Consider the following 20,442-nt stretch of genomic DNA (forward strand, 5'->3'; position numbering starts at 1 on the left):
GATCAACCCAACCCAACCCGTGCGGTTTGGGTTGGGTTGGATTCAAATAAATGAAAATTTGATGGGTTGAATTGGTTCATGGGTTCACCTAATATAACCCAAACGAACCTGAACCAACCCTTTTATTATTAACTTTAAAATATTTTTTTATTACTTATAACACAATTATTTATACATATATTGATTTTAATTTTATTTAATTTCAATATTTTTTTTTTGAATAATTTATTCTTCAACAACTCTTAAAAGTAGTTTTTTTGCACTTTAGAAAGAAAATTTTCACTAAAATTGAAATTGGGTTGTTAATCTTAATTCAATATATGAAACTAATTAAATTTGACTTTTAGTATTTATGTTTTGCTTCTTTTTAGAACAAAATTTTAAATAAATGACCTGATTAACCCGAATCAACCCAAACCAAATATTTCATGGTTGGGTTGGGTTGGATTCATTTTTTAATAAGGGTTATTTGGGTTGAAAAAATTTACAAACCGAACAATTGAGTTGGTCTAAAAATTCTTTCAACCCAACCCATGAACACTCTACTTAACAGTTTATGTTTATATAACATGGATCGTATATGTCAAACTGAAATTATACATATAATAATTACCTTTCATTTCGAGAATGTGATAGTGTAGTATAGTTATGTTCTCCTGAACATCACAAAAATTATATCAAATGACCAAACATGTGGCCATTCCAAAAAACAAATTGACAAAATGTTTTTGGGTTGAAATATTAGGTAGTAAATCTAGTGGGTTCGAGCAAGTAGGCGTGTACAATATTGTATCCGTTTTTTTTTTTGTACAAAGTGGAAAAGGTTCGTCTTTTGTATGTCCCCTTGTACAAATGTTTCATACAACTTGTGTAATGCCCCCTTGTACTCATTAACTTGATTAAGACATTCGTACTAGGGTAGGTAGATCCCTGGGTTACAACCAATGAATACCACATAGAATTTGTGTATTCCCATCTACCTATATTTTTAAAATATGGGTAGTCAATGCCAGTGATAAGTGTTGAGGTGAAGGGTTTTTTGGGGAGTTAGGATTCAGGAGTTCTAATGGTTATGGTTTAATGGTTCTCGTGATACCCTTTACTACTTATATGTGTCCTAAATTGTAAAAGTAGATATTCTAGTTGACAAATTATAAGTATATTTACGTAAATCGAAACAAGTCTGGATGAGTATTATAATAGTTGAGAACATATTAGCCTACAATTTTGTAAAGGTACTAACTTTCATTCATGTGCTTATTCCTATGCTTATGATGTTGAAAATGTACTAACTTTTGTTCCTATACTTATACTTTCTTTGTCGTGAAGTTTATGCCATATTAGAAAATATTATATGTAACTTTCTTTCAGAATTAGTCTCGATTACAATATTAAATATAGCTTTCATTCTAGGACATTACAATATTTTTATAAAGATTCATTACATTGGAAAAGTTAAAAAAAAAAAACAGAGGGAATATTTTCTTTTTTATTTTTTGTATTTACAGCACAACTACTTAAAAAAATTAATTTTATGTATTTATAATTATTCTTTATATAAATAAAAAAAATATATTTTTTTTTATTCTATTCCCATTTGCAATTTTCTTTTTAATTTTACAGAAAAGTGTAAGATAGAATAAAATGAAATAAAAATTGAACCAATTTAAATTTATAGATTGAATTCTAAATTGAAATTTATAAATTGAAACTAAAAACGAACGTCAAACTATTTACAACAAATCAAAGTCCACAAAGAAAAAAGTTTTCAACAATGTCAATATACAAGTGAAAAAAAAATATAAAACCATAGTGCATTACAAATGTTCACCAAGTCAAGCAACAAACAGTAGACTATAACAAATATTACTCCGAACGTAAAACTTACGAACCTCAAACTAGTTACGAAATGCATGTTCGATTAGTTTGGCTCCTACACGGAAGAAAAAAAAAGTATGGTTAGACCAAAGGATAGATCAATACGACTAAAGTAGAAATGAAATATACTAGAACATACCTTTCGACTATGTTCAGAGTGAATGGTATTCGAGACGGTCCACACATAAGGGGGCAGAAAATAGATGTTGCCTAACAGAGACATGAAAACGTTAATGATAGATCTTACTTGGAATATAAGGGAGAAAGGAAGCATACCTTGTATAGGGCAATCTCTCATTTGTTAGCTACCTTATATGTATGGAATAAAGTTGAAGTCAGAGGTAGAAGAAAAAAATAGAACATATTGTAACAGACAAACCACATATATAAGAATGTAAAAACGGTTTAAAGAAAACTTGAAAAAAAAAAAAAAAGGTTAGAGCAGGGATGTATCAACAAGTATATCAAAGGAGGCTGTAGAGAAGTCTCAAAAAATATGAGGAATTAAGATAAAAGTAGAAGATACAATAAGAATGGTTGGTGAGGAGAGTTAGGTGCATTTAAGTGCACCTAACCTCAATAAGTTCAAATAGTAAATTCGTTATACCTATAATAAAGTGAGTCAACTCAAACATAAATAAAGTAAGTAAGGGTCAGTTCAATATCAATTTTAGGTGGTTGACCATAAAATAAATCTACTGAAAATGGACATAAAGATAACATAATATCTCACACATAAATGGACATAAGAATAAAGATTAGAGGGTCTTAGGATTTGGTACAGATCTTTCATTGGAAGAAATTCAATTCCAAACAAACAAAGTAAACAGTTGCAACAGTTGTAAAATTGAAGTTCAATTTAAGTGTACGAAAACTGAATTTAGTTGAATACTGAAAACAATTTCAAATGTAAAAAAAATCCATTGGTCAAACTAAAACACCAAAAAAATTGATTATATACGAAGGAAGAAATTACAAAGCAGTCCATAAAACATAAGAAAAAAACAATGATGTAGAATTTTTTAATCTAATTATCGAAATGAAATAAAATCATATCGGAAATCATACTAGAAAAGTTAGAGTGCAGAATTTTGAAACAAATCATCATTGGCCTTGAGGGAAAAAATATTAGAAAATAAACCTATTGTGGGGTGGATTGGACTCCCACCAAGCTCCAATAACATGGTTGGTATCCCCTACTAAGGATTTACTCGCTGTCCAAGTTTGATGGAAAAAAAAATGGAAAATGAAGGATACATGGTTTATTATTGAAGCGGCAAGAGGTAATTTGGAAAAAAAAGTAGGGAAGACAAAGACAAACAGAACATATATAAGCAGGAGAAGAAAGAATAGAGATGAAGAAGTTAATACGATATAAATGGAAAAAAAATAATAGGGACTTGGTTGGAATAACATACCAGGAGTGGAAAAAAATCATAAGAGACGAAGAACAAATTATAAGAATAAGCCCTAATCATAAACATGCAAACAAAAAAGATGCTCAAAATGACAGGAAGCTAAATCAGAACAAAAACAAACCCGAAAAAGTACAGAGCTAATAACAATCGGAAAATCAAGCATGCAAGGACGAATAAAATATGAGGGAATTCAAACAAGAACGTACAAATCCTAAGCCAGAAACCAAGTATTTGAAAAGATTTCAAACCTAAACAAGAAAAAAGTTAGATCTACCAAGAAATTGTTCATATCTGTTAAAAAAAATATTTAGATCTACCAAAAACGTAGTGAGATTTACCCAAAAAAATACTTAAATCTACACACAAAAAAAAAAAAAAAAAGTTAGATTTGCCAAAAAAAATCGTTCATATCTATAAGATCTAAAAAAATAGCCATACAAAAAAAAACTGAAGAATAGAAACATAATGTTCAACAAGAAAATGCAAATATATAATAAAATCTGAGAAGATTACAACTTGAGTCAGAGGAAGGAAGAAGAGACAAGATGAAGGAAGACAAATCGTACATGAAAGAATAGAAAAGATAAGAAGAAAAAGAGGTGAATAAATGACAACACGTGAGTGGAAGAGAGAAAAAATGGGGAGAGTAATTAAAATGCCGACAAAAAAAAATTATGTAAAACGAGGAGAGAAAAGTGGTAGATCATTTTCTTTTAAACAAAAATCACACACTGTTTAGACTTTTTAAGTCCATCCACTATCAAACAGCCCTATTTCAAATCTAAGGAAGAGATCGAAGAAGGGAGTGGCGATGGGGATAGAGGTTGCGTAGTGGGGGATGAGAAAAGAAAGACAACGATGGGAAGATTGAACAAGAAAACAAAAGGAGGGAAAAAAATAAAATAAAACATGATACTGAATTTTTTTTTGTTTTTTTTAAATTAAAATATATTTAGTTAAAAAACTAAAAATTAAAAATTGTCACACCAACTTCCAAAAATATCATAAATAAAAATATTGAATTTCAAAACTCATAGACTCAAATGTAACTAAACTCAAACTTCACGTACCAAAATTTGTAATTTTTTTTCTTGATATGTTGATAAATTCCTTACCTACATGTGATTCTTCTAGAAAGTGTGACAATTCTAGAGACACATCAAATTAACAAAGAGTGACTAATGACATTTTCTATGGTAATTTTTGTTTTATTTTAATTCACTGTAAAATATATTTTTAATCCTTCAAAATCAATTCAATGTTTATAGTACATTTTTAACTTAGATGTAAATTGATTAAAATATATGTTTAAAAATGATAAATGCATATTAGATCAACTCACTGAATTTAAAAAACGTGAAATAAAATTTAGATTGCCTAAGAAAATATTCTAAAATATTGAAGGCCAAATTAAAAAATTGAGTACAACCATTAAGGGAGGGACAAGGACTACCTAAGACTATAATAACGACTATAATAACTACTTCTTGCTACAGTAAATATTATTATATTCTCTAATTAGCTACAATTAACATTATTTCAAAACCCTCATTTATTACATATTTTCTATTTGCTACAATTTTTACTATGTTACATTCATCATTTTTTTTTATTCTATGCTACAGTGTTTACTATTTCAACCTCAAACTGAAATAGTTTACACTTCAAACACATATTATTCTAACTTAAACTAAAATAATCTACACCTCAAATACAAACTATTATAACTCAACTATAATAATTTATCATTATAACAATCAACTTTTTACTTCAAACGGTTCCTAAGAATCATTGGAAATATCTAAGGAATTATAAAAATAAAGATGGATAGTGGAAGACATCAAAAAACCACTAAACGAAGATTTTATTATTATTTGTGGAGACCATACAAACGTACAAGGAAGGAGTGAAGCGTTGAAGGAATATGTGCCCCATAAAAGGTTAGGTACGTTAATAAATAATGATATTTAAAGACACTTTTATTTCAATCAAATCCAATATTCCACGTGGCGTCCATCGGATCTAAAGACAGCCCATAGATGAACCGTCCATAATTAACTACGGGTAGCGGAATGTGTGTTTGGGATGCACGTGATCTCAAACGATGGTAGGCCCGCTATTCTTTAAAAAAGAAAAATGAAAAAAGAAAAAGTTTTTTATACATAAATTTTTAGTCTAATTTTCAATTTTATCTTTAAAATTTGAATTTTTGGGTCATATTTATTGAGTTATAATGAAAATTGGTGTAATCGTAATGAAATTTTGTTGACAAATCAATTGTAATGAGCCTAAATAGAAAATGTAATTTGATTGCTTTTGATCACACTTATTTAGAATTATAAATTTTGTCATATTTATTGTTACCGTTATCGTTTTCATTATATTTAAAGGTCAAAGGTAATGATAACCTTCCTCTAGAATAGTAACAACAACGGTAACCATAACAACAATAGTAATAATACGACGTAATTTCCAGATGCAATTGAATTGAGCATATTCTGCTCGTCCAACCGTTTGCTTTTTTTATTACAGATTTGGAAGTGAGTCCCATGTGCAGAAACAAGTAAATAACACCAAATGTAATCAAATGGGACCCATTTTTTACATTAATTTATTACCTTTCCACTAGGGTAAATGTGGCCTTGATTCAATTTCATTTTTAGATTTTGATATTTACACTTTTAATTTCGATTTTTCACTAAATACTCATTATCAGCTTAAAAACTATTAAAATTAATTTTAAAATTTCATTTCATAATTAATTAATAGACATTAATACCATGAAGTGAATATTTAATAAAAAAAAATCGAGATTAAATGCATAGAGCCTGAAAACTAGAAACCAAATTGAAACAAAACTCAAATCAAATGACAAAATTCTAACATTTGAAAACCTAAGAACTAAATTGAAATTAAACTCAAAATTAATTAAGGACTAACATTATCATAGTTTGAAATCTAGGGATCCAATAGAAATTATGTCTAAAATTTCTCAACAAATAAAAAAAAATGTAATTTTGCCAAATTTTTTAGGGTACAACAAAATGGATAAGAGGATTGAACTTGTACGACTACATATCAATTAGTACTTATTTGTATTTATTTTAGGAAAATATATATATTGTTGAAAAGACCCATAGACATAAACATAATGTGACCAATAATTTTGTGTGATCCTTCCAATTCCATGTAAATTTCCAATTCCATGGAAAATATAGATTTTTTAAAAAATCTATATTTTGGTTCCCATTTTTTTAAATTATTTAATTTAATCCCTTGTGATTTTAGAATATTTATTTTATTATAAAAGAGAAACGGTCATTTTAGTACGATTAGTGGGGTTGAAAATGAATGTACTAATGTACCTATGAAAATAAGAAATATTTATTGAAGTGAGCTAAGTTCAATGACAATTGATATCACTCCTTCATTTGAAGTTGGAAGTTCAATCTCCTATCTCGCAATTGTTTTACTAAAAAAAAACAAAAGAGTATTAGGTGACAAAGTAATAGTAACAATTGAATGTATAAATAAAACCAAACCGCAACCAACAATCCAAAAACCAATATGAATTTATATTTAAAAGAACAAATCTATTGATGGATGGAACCTAGGGAAATTATAGCCAAAGTTTTATGTACTTGCATACGCGATCAATTAATAGAAATAAAAAAGTCCTAACATGAGGTCTCAGTGATATATATTCATTTATATGTTATTTACAATTTCGGGTCTAAGACTTAGAGAGATGTTATTTATAAATTCTATTATCGCATCTACAATTTGTATTATATGATATTTCTTTTTATTAATAAACTATTCCCTCACTCTATTCGTGGATGTAACTAATATGCTGTTAGCAAATCACGTAAATCTATATTTTCTTACATTCTCTGCACAAATGTAAAAACTCTTCAAACTTCAAAGTAACATCATTCCATTATTTTTATATATAAATGAGCACATATGACTCTAGACATGGTTTTAAATCCATATTTTTTTCATAGTGCAAAATTTGAAATAAAATACCCAAAAATAAGCATAAAAAACCAAGAAATAAACTTTATACTTTAAGCAAATAACTATTGAAATCAAAACATATCACTAAAATGAGGTTTAAACCTTTGTGTGTGTACTAGTTTTTAATAAGTGCTATCCACATGATTTTTCAATTTATTTAATCATATATTAACATAAATTGGTACTACATTAAATTCTTTAAAAGAATTAATTTAAAGGAATCTAACTACATAAATGTTTAGAACAAATAATAACAAAACTAATTATTTCAAAACAGTTGTAGACGAAAATATCGATAATGATGTAAATATTCAGTAAACTCAGATTTACGAATATATTGATGAATATTTAAGTATCGATAAATGTCCTAAAAAATCACAGATATCGTGAAAATTTATAGAAGTATTGTGAATTTTTTGGTGAAAATTTTATGCAAATTTATTCAAGTAATTATAAACTAAAAGACTTTAAGCATATAAATCATTAATCAGAAGTCAAATATGATTAGTAATGAAATAATAGATAGCGAAAAATGAAATGAAGTGAATAGTCATCATTGATAAAGTCTACGTCATACAAATAGAAGGCCAAATACAATATTCAATAGTAAGATGATGGCTATGAGGTATTAGCCTAACATTAGCATAATTTATTTGGTAGTGACAGTATTGTTCTCAAGTCATAGTATATTCAAAGTTTCTAACATAATTGGAAGTATGTCATGCATGATTATCAATGTCAACCCTAATGATACTAATATGAGGATACCTTGAATCAAACCATATTTCATCTAAATGAAGACATGTTTGGAAGAATGGTAGATGATATAAAGGTTCTGAGTCTAAGTCTGAGTCTTCAACGCGTTCACGAGGAAGTTATGGTCTATGTGTGTATAGATCGATGTCTAATGCTCATCACTATTAACCATAAGAACCATAGTCTCTTAGATGACTATTGTTACTATTGCAATAACTATAATTACTTCAGTTATAGGCATATTGTCCATATTCGAACTGTCACTCATTTTCTTCATACTTGAAATAAGTGAGTCTACATTAAACCTATATTTTGTTGTCCTTGTAATTGTTGCTCTTCTAAAATAGTTGTGTGCTAGTGTGTGGCATGCATGTGTTGTTTGTAAGAAGCAAAATTTATATCAATAGAATAGTTTAAATGGTTGTAGACCTATAATATAGTTTTTGTGGGGTTTTTTTTTTCCTTTTCAAATTCAATATTGAAGATGAAATTTTTCGATTGAAAATAAAGTTGGAAATTTAGAAAAGTTAAAAATTAGAAAAAGTTAAAAATTGACAAAAACCATGGAAAAAAAGACATGTCGAGAAAATCAGATAATATATCAACGATATATATCTATGATATTTGGGTGATATATCCAAGATACTTTGTAACATATCTACAATATTTAATCGATATATCCTAAAATAGTTCCTACAGATTAAAGAAGGAAAGTTCTTTTTTAGAGAATTTGTTAGGAAATGGAAAGATAAAGAAAGCAACAAAAATAAAAACAAAAACATAATCAATAAAGATAATACAAAGATTTATGATAAACTAATAATGTGTTAGCTACGTCTACGAACAGAGAGAGAGTAATTTATTATTATTGAGAAATATTTGATAACATAGAAAACGCGAATAGAGTTAAAGAGATTATATAAACTACCTCTTTAAACATTAGGCCTAAAATCGTAAATTCGCATAAATGAAGGGTTCGATCATTCGGAAGGCTAAATAAAAAATTACGTGGATTCTAACCGAATTTGTGTACAACACGATTCTCATTAAAATTAGCGGACCCATGTACCATGTGCACGGGTTTTTGTTTTTTTTATCCAAACAATTATAAGTTTGTCATCACTTTAACTCCTTACCCCAAATTCAAGATATATTATATTTTTTAAAATTTACGTTATTAAAACTACAATAAATTTATCATTTTCTTTTTTAAATTACATTATTCATTAAAATAATCCGAGTAAAAATTGTGTACTTTCAAAATTTTAACAATTTAGTTTTATAGTGAAACATCTTATAAAACTTAATTATCAATTTTTATTATGTAATGACGTAGTCCTTATAATGTATGGACAAACTTAACCTTTAATCAATTTATTAAACTATGTTTGTAAGAAATTTCATTAAATCATAATTATATTTTCACCATGTGACTAAATTGTTACAAATTATAAAGTTTAAAAACTAAATTGATACTTATTAAAATTTAAAACTAAATTACTACAAATTTTTAAAGAATAATTGCTACCAATTTTAAAGCATGGGAATTAAATATTTTGGAATACTAAAATTCAATAATAAAGGTTTCATTTGATAATTTTTTAATTTTTAAAATTAAATTATTTTTTTCAATTTCTTATATTGGATTTCTTCTTTCGAAAAAAGAAAAAAGAAAAGAGTTGAATTCTTATAACCAAATTTTAAAAATAAAAATAGGTTTTTAAAAACTATCTTTTGAAACTTAGCTTGAATTTTGAAACAATAGACAAAAAAAAAAAGATGAAAGAGATGTTTATAGACTTAATTTTTGAAAATTAAAAACTAAAAAAAATAACTATCAAATGAGTTAGGATATGTTTAATAGTGATTTTGTAATGATTATAATTTTTAAAATCACTCTAAAACATGTTTTTAATCATTCAAAATCAATTTTGATGATGGGAAAGATACATTTAAAAGTATAAAATCAAATATTAAATAATTTTATTAAATATATATTTAAATATTTTTTTAAAAAAATGAAGGACAAGATAACGGCTTGTAAATTTGCGATTGAACCAAGAAAATAAAACATTATTATTTTTCATATCCTAAGATTTATACTTTGGAACTTTTTGTTTTAAATTTAAATATTTTTAAATACTTAAAAAGATCCCTTGTTTTTTTCTAAAATTATAGAAAATAAATTATTTATCAAATCACGAGAAAGTGACCTTTAAAACAAAAAGCCAGTACGTACCGGAAAAACACTCCGATATTGGACTTCCATGTTCTTCGTTGTCTTCTTCTTCTTCATTTATTTATCATTTTGCCCATTATCTTCCTCACTCTCTGCCATGGCTTCTCTCTCATAAGTGGTCGAATTTCTCCATTTTTCATTCAGATAATCCCATTTCAAAGTATTCAAATACTCACAATTCCAATTCCCCACTGCATTTCACTTCCATTGTTGTTGTTATTTTGCCCAATGGCAGTTCACTCCTCTGCCATTCTGCTTCTGCAGCTCTTTTTTTACTTCTCGGTCTCTTCCGCCGTTCCCCGGAGCAATGTGATTGCCGGAGGTGTGCGGATATGGCCGTTGCCGGTGTCGGTGACTCACGGTGGGCACCGTCGGCTGTATGTTGCAAAGGATTTTCGCCTCAACACTCAGGGCTCTAACTTCAGCGATGCTTCCGGGATACTTGAGGAAGGATTCTCGAGGTTGATTGATTTGGTTCGTGTTGCCAATGGTGTTGATGCTAATCTCTCTCGGTTAGGTTCCTCTGCTCTGCTTCTTGGAATCCACATTGTTGTTTCTTCGCCTTCCGATGAGGTATATATGATTGTGTTGAATCTGTTTTCATCTGTCGATATTCTGGATTTGCGGCTGATTTCAAAGTTGTTGAGCTTGAAATCTTTTGAACTTGTGTGGAGACTGTTCTACATCTGTTCATGGTTTCTTAGTTTGTTGGAAATGCATTTGAAGTTTTTGTTCAAGTTCAAACGACGTTTCTTGGATTTCTCGAAGACGATATGATAATGCATTTTGAGTTTTTTAACATATGCTTCAATTTTGAATGATATAGTTGATTCATAGTTCCGATTTTCTTGGTTCTGGAGGTCTATTTTCAATCAAATGAATTGTTCTGGGACGAAATTTATTGGCCGTTGATTATTGTATGAATTTTGTGAAAGTTCCATGTTGATGTTGCAGTTACAATATGGTGTAGACGAATCGTACAGATTATCAATACCTGCACCTGCACCTGGAAAACCTACCTATGCATATCTCCAGGTGGGTGAACCAAACCTTCACCTACTCTCTTTACTTCATAATTAGTCAATTAAGAGGTCACTTAAAAAGTGAAAAAGTTGAATTCATAAAGGGGAAAATACTGATTCAACTGGACATCATCCATCAATGTGGAGAAAAGTTGTTAAGTTTTAGTTGGCTCGTGCACTTTGATTCAAACATGCTTATGTTGTTAATATTTTGATTAATGCGTGTTTCTAATCTTTTTTGGTTCATGTTCTAAATTTAAATTCTAGAATAGTTTGAAATTGAATAGTATTTGGATTTACTTTTTAAAACTGAGAAATCCATTGACTGTAATTATTTGATATAGTTAGAAAATCTCATGGCCTTTATATATAGTTCTTTAAATAACTTTATAAATAAGAATGTAAACAATAAAAGTTCAATAGTTGGCTCAATCTGAATTTCCAAATTCTTAAATATATAAAAAATAACAATTTGGATGAAGTTTTTTCTTTCTTTCTTTCTTTTTTTTTTCTTTCTTTTTTGGTGTTTAAATTTAAATTCATAATATTATTTATTTACGTGGACTTAAGTGGTTTTATTTGATCAAGTTCTCTCCATAAACTGGCATGGGCAGTGTTCAGCTTTTAAAGATAATTATGTTCAAAGTACTCAAGCTTGCATGCACCACAATCCTTGCATGCACCACAATCAAACTGTAACATGTTTTATACACTTGATCTGATTGTTTAGGCTAAAAGTGTTCAGTAAGATTCATCAAACAAATCCAATTTTAATGAAGTTCTTGTTTCTCGAGTTTTACAAAACTAGATGCTATCGTCTGGAAAAAGCCATAAGTGAAAATGAAAGAGATTTAAATCTTTGGTCGTTTTCATCAACGGTCAATAAAGGAAAGGGCCTTCATCAACGGTCAATAGTCCTCTCTCGATTATATTTTGCTTGATAAAGTGTAATTATCTTTGTATTTATAATTAACGGCTCTCCTAATTTATTCTTGTAGTTCTGGTCCTTAATCAATTAAGTACTTTCTCAAACTATGCAGGCTCGTACAGTTTATGGGGCTTTGCATGGTCTTCAGGTTACCCGCTGAAACTCATACGTCTTGAAGGTTATATAATTTTTGGAGCCTAAGGGAATAATAAAATATGACTTTTAATATGAAATTCTGCAGACCTTCAGTCAACTATGCTCTTTCAATTTTGAATCAAGGGTAATTGAAGTTCGCATGGTACCATGGAATATTATTGATCAGCCAAGGTTCTCCTATCGGGGGCTCTTAATTGGTGAGATGCTTCTGAACTTTCCCATATCAAATTTTGCTGGAATGACCATCCTTGAGCAAGACCGCGACATGATAGAAATGCTTGCTTGGTTTCCATGCTCTCTGTTAGAAGTTCTCGTGGTGCTCCCTGTCCTGTTTCAGTTCCTTTTTATTTCTTTTATGCTGTTGTTTATTTATTTTGTCACTAATTTATATTGTTTCTTTCTCTGCAATTATGACAAAAATTTTGGTATTTCCAAATATTTTTACTTTTGTTTAATGAGTGCATATACCAACGCAAAAAGACAAATTGTTGTCTTTTATTTATTTAGTTAGTTATTTTATGTTATCTATCTATTGATTTAAACAAGCATTTTATGGGGGATGTTGTCTCTTTAGCCAGGATAGTAGGTTAAATTTTATGGAAGGACTATGCATATTGCATAATAAGTAGGCAAGAAGTACGTTTCATGCTATTCGGATGGTTGAGCTCTCCTCGTTCTTAAATGATAGCTGTGAATGTTCAGCCTATACCCTATGATCTACACTATTCAATTATGTTGCATGGCATAAAGCGATGATTTCGGGATTAGCAAAATCCTATATATTTGGTATATATGATTTTTTGGTTGAAACTTAGATTGAACTGGAGGGATACTTGGGCTCAGAGGAAGGTTTGCCTTTCTTATGTAAAAGGGATGAGAGTCTGAACATGATAGTTGTTGGGCAGTGAACTTTCTGAACTATTTCACAATTTCAACATTGAAGTTAAAAATAAAATGGAGACTCCATGTGATTTTTTATTTGTTTGACACTTTCATGACTTGGGTGGTCAACTGCAATTATGAATTGTTAATCTGACCTGTAAATGACCTTTGTGCAGATACTTCTCGGCATTATCAGCCATTGCCAGTTATAAAGAAAGTGATTGACTCTATGGCATATGCAAAGCTGGTATAGAATTTAAATTCATTAAGTTGTGCGTTAATATTTGATATTAGTCTGCAGGCAATGCTTACTAGCTCAAAACATGGTTTGTATAGCTGTTGGCTGTCTTCAGTTTCCAACTATTCTTGCCCAGTAGACCACATAAAATCTGTGTTTAAAAATAAGAAAACGCTTTAAAGCTATTCAATAAAAATGCCGGGACTGTTACTACCAATATACAGATACTTGATTACCTAGATGGAGATCATGTGTTGAAGTGGTTAGAGTCATTTTAATATTCAAATCTTTCATTCTCTTTTCATCACTGTTTTGGTTCTGTTCACCTTCTTTTGCCTCTTCCATCCATAATTAATTGTCCCGATGTTTCAAGAGAGCAAGGCATCTGCATTGGTGCTTCAAGTGAGCTTGATAACATACCTTAAACTTGTACGACATGGATGGAGAGGAGAAAAAGGAAAATTAAGTTAGATATTGACAGACCGTATTGATACATAAATAATAAGTGATCTAAACTACCTGCATTTGCTGCAATTCCCACCCTTGCTTACAACTATGAACTTTAACCCTTTTTATGCAGAATGTGTTGCACTGGCACATTGTCGATACACAATCTTTCCCGATGGAGATACCTTCATTCCCGAACCTTTGGTTTGGTGCTTATTCTAAACAAGAACGGTATACAATTGCGGATGCTTCAGAAATTGTGAGGTGAGCATCCTTTTTCTTTGGGTGTGCTAACTAAGAGATGGGTTCCATTTTAATTTTTTTTCTGAATTTTGTAGATATGCGCAACGGCGTGGAGTCAGTGTATTAGCTGAAGTTGATGTTCCTGGACATGCTTTATCATGGTAATTATTGACCTTTTATTCTATTTGATTCACTATGTTAACTTGTGTGAGGACCTGATGGTTTCATTTTCCAGGGGAGTTGGCTATCCTGCTCTGTGGCCGTCGAAGGACTGTCAGCAGCCACTTGATGTCAGTAATGAGTTTACCTTTAAAGTAATAGATGGAATACTATCGGGTAATATCACATTTTTCATAAAAATATTATAAATGCTTAGAAAGGATAAAGATTTACATTTAAATTCTTAGCAGAATTAAAATAGGTCCTGCCACAAAATCAGTGCGAAGAAGTTTGACAAATAAATAGTTTTTCTCAGTTTTGATGTTATTCTATAAATTGAGTTTTAAGAGAAAACTTAAAATGAAATTTTAGCAAGTCTATTATACACTTCTTTTTCTTATATGTATAATTTTAGAAAATAAATGCATTAACGAACATTCTCTTGTTTGTTGGAAAGAATAGAATATTTAATGGTCGCTGGTTATAGTCATCAGCTGGAAGCTTTTTTATACATGAACTCGTGAATTGTGAGGACGTGTTAGAATGCAACTATCATCTTGGTTCTTATCATTTGGAAAAACCTGCAGTTTTGAACTAAGCATTTGGTAAAAGCATCTTTATTTTAGGAGACAAGATATCATATTCCGGTTCTTGTGTTTCAGATTTCAGCAAGATCTTCAAGTATAGATTTGTTCACTTGGGAGGCGATGAAGTCAATACAAGTAAGTTGAACAATTGTATGATACTTTGTTTGTCATGAAAAACCTGCAAAGTATTCTTTAATCAACTTCATGTAATACTTCATCTTTGAAATTTGATTAGATCATTATCAAGTGAGACAGAATCTTTTATTTTTGTTTTTATTTTTTAAGAGAAACATCTTGCATTTTATTGATATGATAAATTACACAAAACATGGGGGAAACAACCCAAGCTGAGGGAAGTTATAAAAGCACTTCCAATTGGTTAAGAAAGAAGTTAAACTGTAGTTAAGAAAGTAGGATGAACTTTTACACCATGAGAGAACCAAAAGGATAATTGTCCATAGTCTATCATATGACTTTTCTTTATCCCTAAAGATATGGTTGTTTCTTTTGATTCATTATTCTTCTGCATCAATCTTCATAAACATTGATCACCTAGATAATTACATAACCCTCTCAGTTTTATTTCAGCTTGCTGGACAGTGACTCCTCATATAAGAAAGTGGTAATAATCTAAGACCTCATTGACTCCTGTCTATAAAGTAAAATAAACTATACTCAGGACCCAATGTTCTTCTGTTTTACTTTACTTAAACAAATAGTTCTATTAAATTTTTCCCGCTTGGCTTTATAAGTGAAGGATGAAAATTCTGTTAATTCATTCAGGCAAGAAATAAATTTTATTCACAAGACTGGAGTTTACAAAAGAACTTGAACTTGAGTGTTTGCAAGAATCAATTTGTAGTTCAGAGAGTGTTCCTTTTTAATTTGATTCTCATGTGTACTTTTTTAAAATTTATTCCAAGAATTGTGATCAGTTGAACACAGTCGAAATGCAGATGGAAATATTGATGTTTGTGCAAATTTTTTAAAAATATAAGTCTAACGTGATGCATAAAAATATAGGGTTTATAATTTCATTTAGGTGGTAGTCACGTGAGATCAGTCAATATGTGTGTTAGTTTGGATATCCATAGTTATTAATGCTACACTACATCAATGGAAAAGTCTGGAAGTTGCATTCATTCAGCATTATGTTGTCAAAAGTCCTTCCACGTAAGGTTAGGACCGTCAGCTATATGATAACTTTTTGTCTATCTTATATGTATAAAGTCGTGCCATACTTCTGTTGAAATTATATCAGTTCACGATCTTATCATTATTCTTTTAATATTAATGTGATACTGCTTGTAATCTTCGTTTTAGCTCTGAAGCTAGGAATCATGGTACATGTGAATATGTAAAGAGAAAGTTTAGAAATTTCTTGTGGGTAGGAAGAGGAAGTCTGATGCAATTTAGGATAGGGCGTGTTTCTATGTTTCTAGTTGATTGCCTCTGTCTTCACTACTTTCTATATGGCCGACTTTTCTCAATTTGATGATCATTTGTATTCGAAATCACTGTATACTATATGTATGCCTAAGTGTTGTCTGGAAACACTTGCATTCGGCCAAATGCAGTATTGAGATAAACGTGTTCGACTTTTTTAATGAACAGGTTAAGAAAAAAGGGTATGAAAGAATCCGATGCTTACAAGTACTTTGTCCTGCGAGCTCAAAAAATAGCTTTGTCACATGGATATGAACTTGTAAATTGGTATGTGCTTCTGCTTTAGTTTAACCATCAAAGGCAGCTTCTGATCTTTATCACACAACTGAAAATTTTCAGGGAAGAGACTTTTAATGATTTTGGCAGCGAATTGAGCCGAAAGACTGTTGTGCATAATTGGTATGTCATACCTACTCCCAACTATAAATTTCCACAAAGTGAACAATAGTTTTTTAGCAATCATGTAGATTGTTTTTTTTTTTTTTTTTTTTTTTATAAAACAAGTATGTTGAGTGTTCAGGATTCATTATTGGAAGAAATTCATTTAAGTTTAGCTATTTATATATTTCGGCTTTTTAAACTTAACCCGTAATAGAATATCAAATCCAAATCCATGTTTAAAAGTAGTTTCTTGAACTACTATCGATATTCTTTTGCTTTATCTTGAGGACCATTATCATTGCATGAATGTGTTTAATAATTAAGGCAATCAACTTCTATTTAAGCTTAAACACACATAATTGTGCAAAACATCTATGAAATATGAATGATGATTACCTTATCTTGGCTTCTTTGGTTAGTTAGAATTGAGAGTTGAAGAAGGTTAAGTGTTAGATGGTATGATGGTAAATTGGCCTTCACTCATCAGCTTAAGCTTTAGGGTCAAATGATGATTTAAGATTAAGTGTTATGCAATGTAACTGAGTAAACGTCCTCAATTCATTTAAGCGTCTCAAAGTATGAAAGGGACAATTTTATCCGGTTCTGCTATATCTCTATCTAAATATTTGAGTATAAAATTAGTTCACCTAAACTGTTATAGAATGTGAACAAATCTGGTTTACCTCACATATGTGAAGGAAAGAGTTTACACCGAAATTATAGAATGGTGTTGCCATAAACCATAGTGATTTTCTTCTTTTCACTTTCAAGATTCTTTCACCTGGAGAGCCCCCAAGCCAGAGTTAGATTCTTCTTTTTTTGCTTTAACAAGATATGACATTTTTCATTAAGAAAATAAAAGGAGAATAATACTCGAGAATAACTCCGAAAGGAACAAAAAGAAAACAAGCAACACAGAAACCAAAAGGACAGATAAAAGAACATAATCGATAAAACTAGTCCTTATAACTAAAGAGGGAAGAATAAAAGCATTCCGGCTGAATGGCAAGCCCATCAAACTTCTTTGAGAGAAACACCATGAAGAAGATTTTAAACGAGCTTTATCAAAACTGTTGTAACTCGAACAATGAACATTCTAAAAAAATACATTGATTTCTTTACCACAGAGTTAGATTCTTCTCAATGCAAAAATACAAATAAGCTATACGAATATACAAGTCTTCAGGAAAATAGAATTTTAAGAACGGTTATTTGTTTGAAATGGAACCAAATAAGGGATCCCATATTTTTACCTTACTGGTTGCTGTTTTATATCATTTCATATTTGGAAGGCTAGGAGCTGGTGTTGCTCAAAAGGTTGTTGCAGCTGGGTTAAGATGCATTGTTAGCAACCAAGATAGTTGGTACTTGGACCACATAGACACAAGTTGGGAGCAGTTCTATATAAATGAGCCGCTTAAAAATATCACAGATCCTCACCAACAAAAATTAGTCATTGGTGGAGAGGTATGCATGTGGGGTGAAAATGTCGATGCGTCAAATATTGAGCAAACTATTTGGCCTCGTGCTGCAGCCGCTGCCGGTACGTCATTTTTTTGTGTTATTAGTTTTGCATTATGGAATCAATTTTGTCATATTTACATTATCCAACTGGCGCATGATAGTTCCCATTCCCCAAACCCTACACAAAACTTTGCTTCTGGTGCAAAATTATGCGATATATAAAGGCTCTGGCAATGCAATATTTTATAATTTAATGTGTAGAAGAGATGTAGTTTCACATTCCCACATTCCCAAAGGCCAAATTAAGTAGCCGAAGAAAATCACAACTAGTCCTGCTATATTGCTCCATCCTAAGTACCACAAACACTTTGGTTTGACTAGTGTGTCCATATCCGATACGTGTTGGGCACTTGGACACTCCAATATTTATTGGACATGTATTGAACACTTGTTAGAGTAACAAATGTGTTAGACACACATAGAACACTTCTTGAATAGACTGAAAAGACACATACGACAATAATAATAAATTTGATTGTGAAATACATCAAACTAATTTTTTAAACATATGAATGTATTAGCCCATTTAATTCGAATTTTCTTCTAGAATAAAAATGACATATATTTCTAAAAATGTTTATTTTAATAAACATGTCCTTGCCATGTCTATGTCCTAAATTTTTTTTCAAAAAAAATTGTGTTTTCGTGTCCGTGTCTCGTATTCGTATCTATGCTTCTTAGACTCCATCTTCTCTGATTCAACTCATTATTTGCTCTACCTTAATTGACTGTTAATAACTTCCTTTGGTGATCATGTACTGAAAGAGCGCCTTTGGACTCCATATGACAATCTGGCTAAAGACCCCGATCAAGTTTTTGCAAGGTTGGCACATTTCAGGTGTTTGCTAAATCAGAGAGGGATCGATGCCGCTCCAGTATCTGGACTCGGCAGATCAGCTCCTTGGGGTCCGGGCTCTTGCTTTGTGCAATGATAATCCAGGTTAATGTCTCTTTCATACTCTACTTTTCCTCTTAAATTTGAACAGTTTGCAAGAATATTGTATTTATGTCCATGATTTGGTAGGACTTCTTGTCCTACTTTAATGTATCTTTTTTACATTGTAATCTTTCTTGTTTGAAAAATTCTGACCCACAAAAAAAGAAAACAAAAGCCAAAGGAAGTGAATGCATGATGAAGCCAAATACTCTTGCGTGTGGTAGTTGAATAGGGAGATAAACCCTTTTTTCCCTTCATTTTGAAGGTAGCATGTCACTTCATTAGATCATAAGAACTTTGTGGATTGATATATAGAAATGGCAACATACACCTCGTAATAAAACCAACCAATCACCATCAAGTGTAAAAATCGAAGTTCTACGTTAGCTGGAGAAGGAAGAGATCCATGTAATATAAACGAAGATAATTATCTCCATTGGTATGAAACCCTTTGGTTGGATAAAAAAATAAAAACTTGAAAGCTTATACCCAAAGTGAACACAAAGAAAGTTACTTTATTCATTTGCAAAATGTTCAACAAGTCGGGACGTTTTTTTTTATTATTATTAAAAAAAAAAAAAGAATAACACCAACTTCATTAATAATAATCACTGCATGACAGATTACATAAAGAAGCATCGAGCTCAACAGTCGATCTCAACCGCAACGGCAAATTAAAATCCCATTAAAATCGGGAGTGCTAGATATTCTCAACATTTCTCTCACTAATACTTCTTTGATTAACTAATTATCTCTCAAAATATGCACCGTGTTTTCTTCTACTAATTGCATTTCTAGGTTACGCCCAAGTTCCTTTCTATGCACATTTTCACTAATTTCTCAGGTTATTGTTTTGTTACTAATGATGAAAATGATAGAACCCAAATATATTGAAAGATAAACAATGGTGGAAGACCAAATATTCAAGGTACAAGCCCTAATTCATTTCTTAAAATATTGCCTATTTTCCACCTTCCCCCACCTACTATATTTATAGCCAAACTTCTCTAACAAAATCCTTAACTAATTACTAATAAGCCCTAAATATACTAATTATTCACTAATAACATTCTTATCAGAATTTGATCAAAAATAAATTTAAAAAAAAAATTGATCAAAAATAAATTAAAAAAAAAATTGATAAAAAATAAATTAAAAAAAAACATTCCTATCAGAATATT

The 20,442-nt window shown here is 30.3% G+C and overlaps 1 protein-coding gene and 1 long non-coding RNA gene across 2 annotated transcripts; one reads left to right on the forward strand and one right to left on the reverse strand.

The window, feature by feature from the left end:
• Window positions 1–1,732: 1,732 nt before the first annotated feature.
• On the reverse strand, window positions 1,733–3,804 carry LOC120079369. Its single transcript, XR_005482227.1, has 2 exons — window positions 2,018–3,804; window positions 1,733–1,933 (listed from the first exon to the last, which is right to left on the reverse strand). It is a non-coding gene; the product is annotated as an uncharacterized LOC120079369 (long non-coding RNA).
• Window positions 3,805–10,319: 6,515 nt separating this feature from the next.
• LOC120079974 (beta-hexosaminidase 3) lies at window positions 10,320–19,518 on the forward strand. Its single transcript, XM_039034469.1, has 14 exons — window positions 10,320–10,884; window positions 11,266–11,346; window positions 12,374–12,409; window positions 12,503–12,614; window positions 13,476–13,546; window positions 14,118–14,248; window positions 14,323–14,388; window positions 14,463–14,563; window positions 15,049–15,108; window positions 15,562–15,595; window positions 16,588–16,686; window positions 16,759–16,818; window positions 18,093–18,343; window positions 19,090–19,518. Exons 1-14 carry the CDS (start codon window positions 10,540–10,542, stop codon window positions 19,254–19,256), a joined length of 1,614 nt encoding a protein of 537 aa, XP_038890397.1. The 5' UTR covers window positions 10,320–10,539; the 3' UTR covers window positions 19,257–19,518.
• Window positions 19,519–20,442: the final 924 nt, after the last annotated feature.

Source organism: Benincasa hispida, chromosome 6 (genome assembly GCF_009727055.1).
Source record: "Benincasa hispida cultivar B227 chromosome 6, ASM972705v1, whole genome shotgun sequence".
Lineage (NCBI taxonomy): Eukaryota > Viridiplantae > Streptophyta > Magnoliopsida > Cucurbitales > Cucurbitaceae > Benincasa > Benincasa hispida.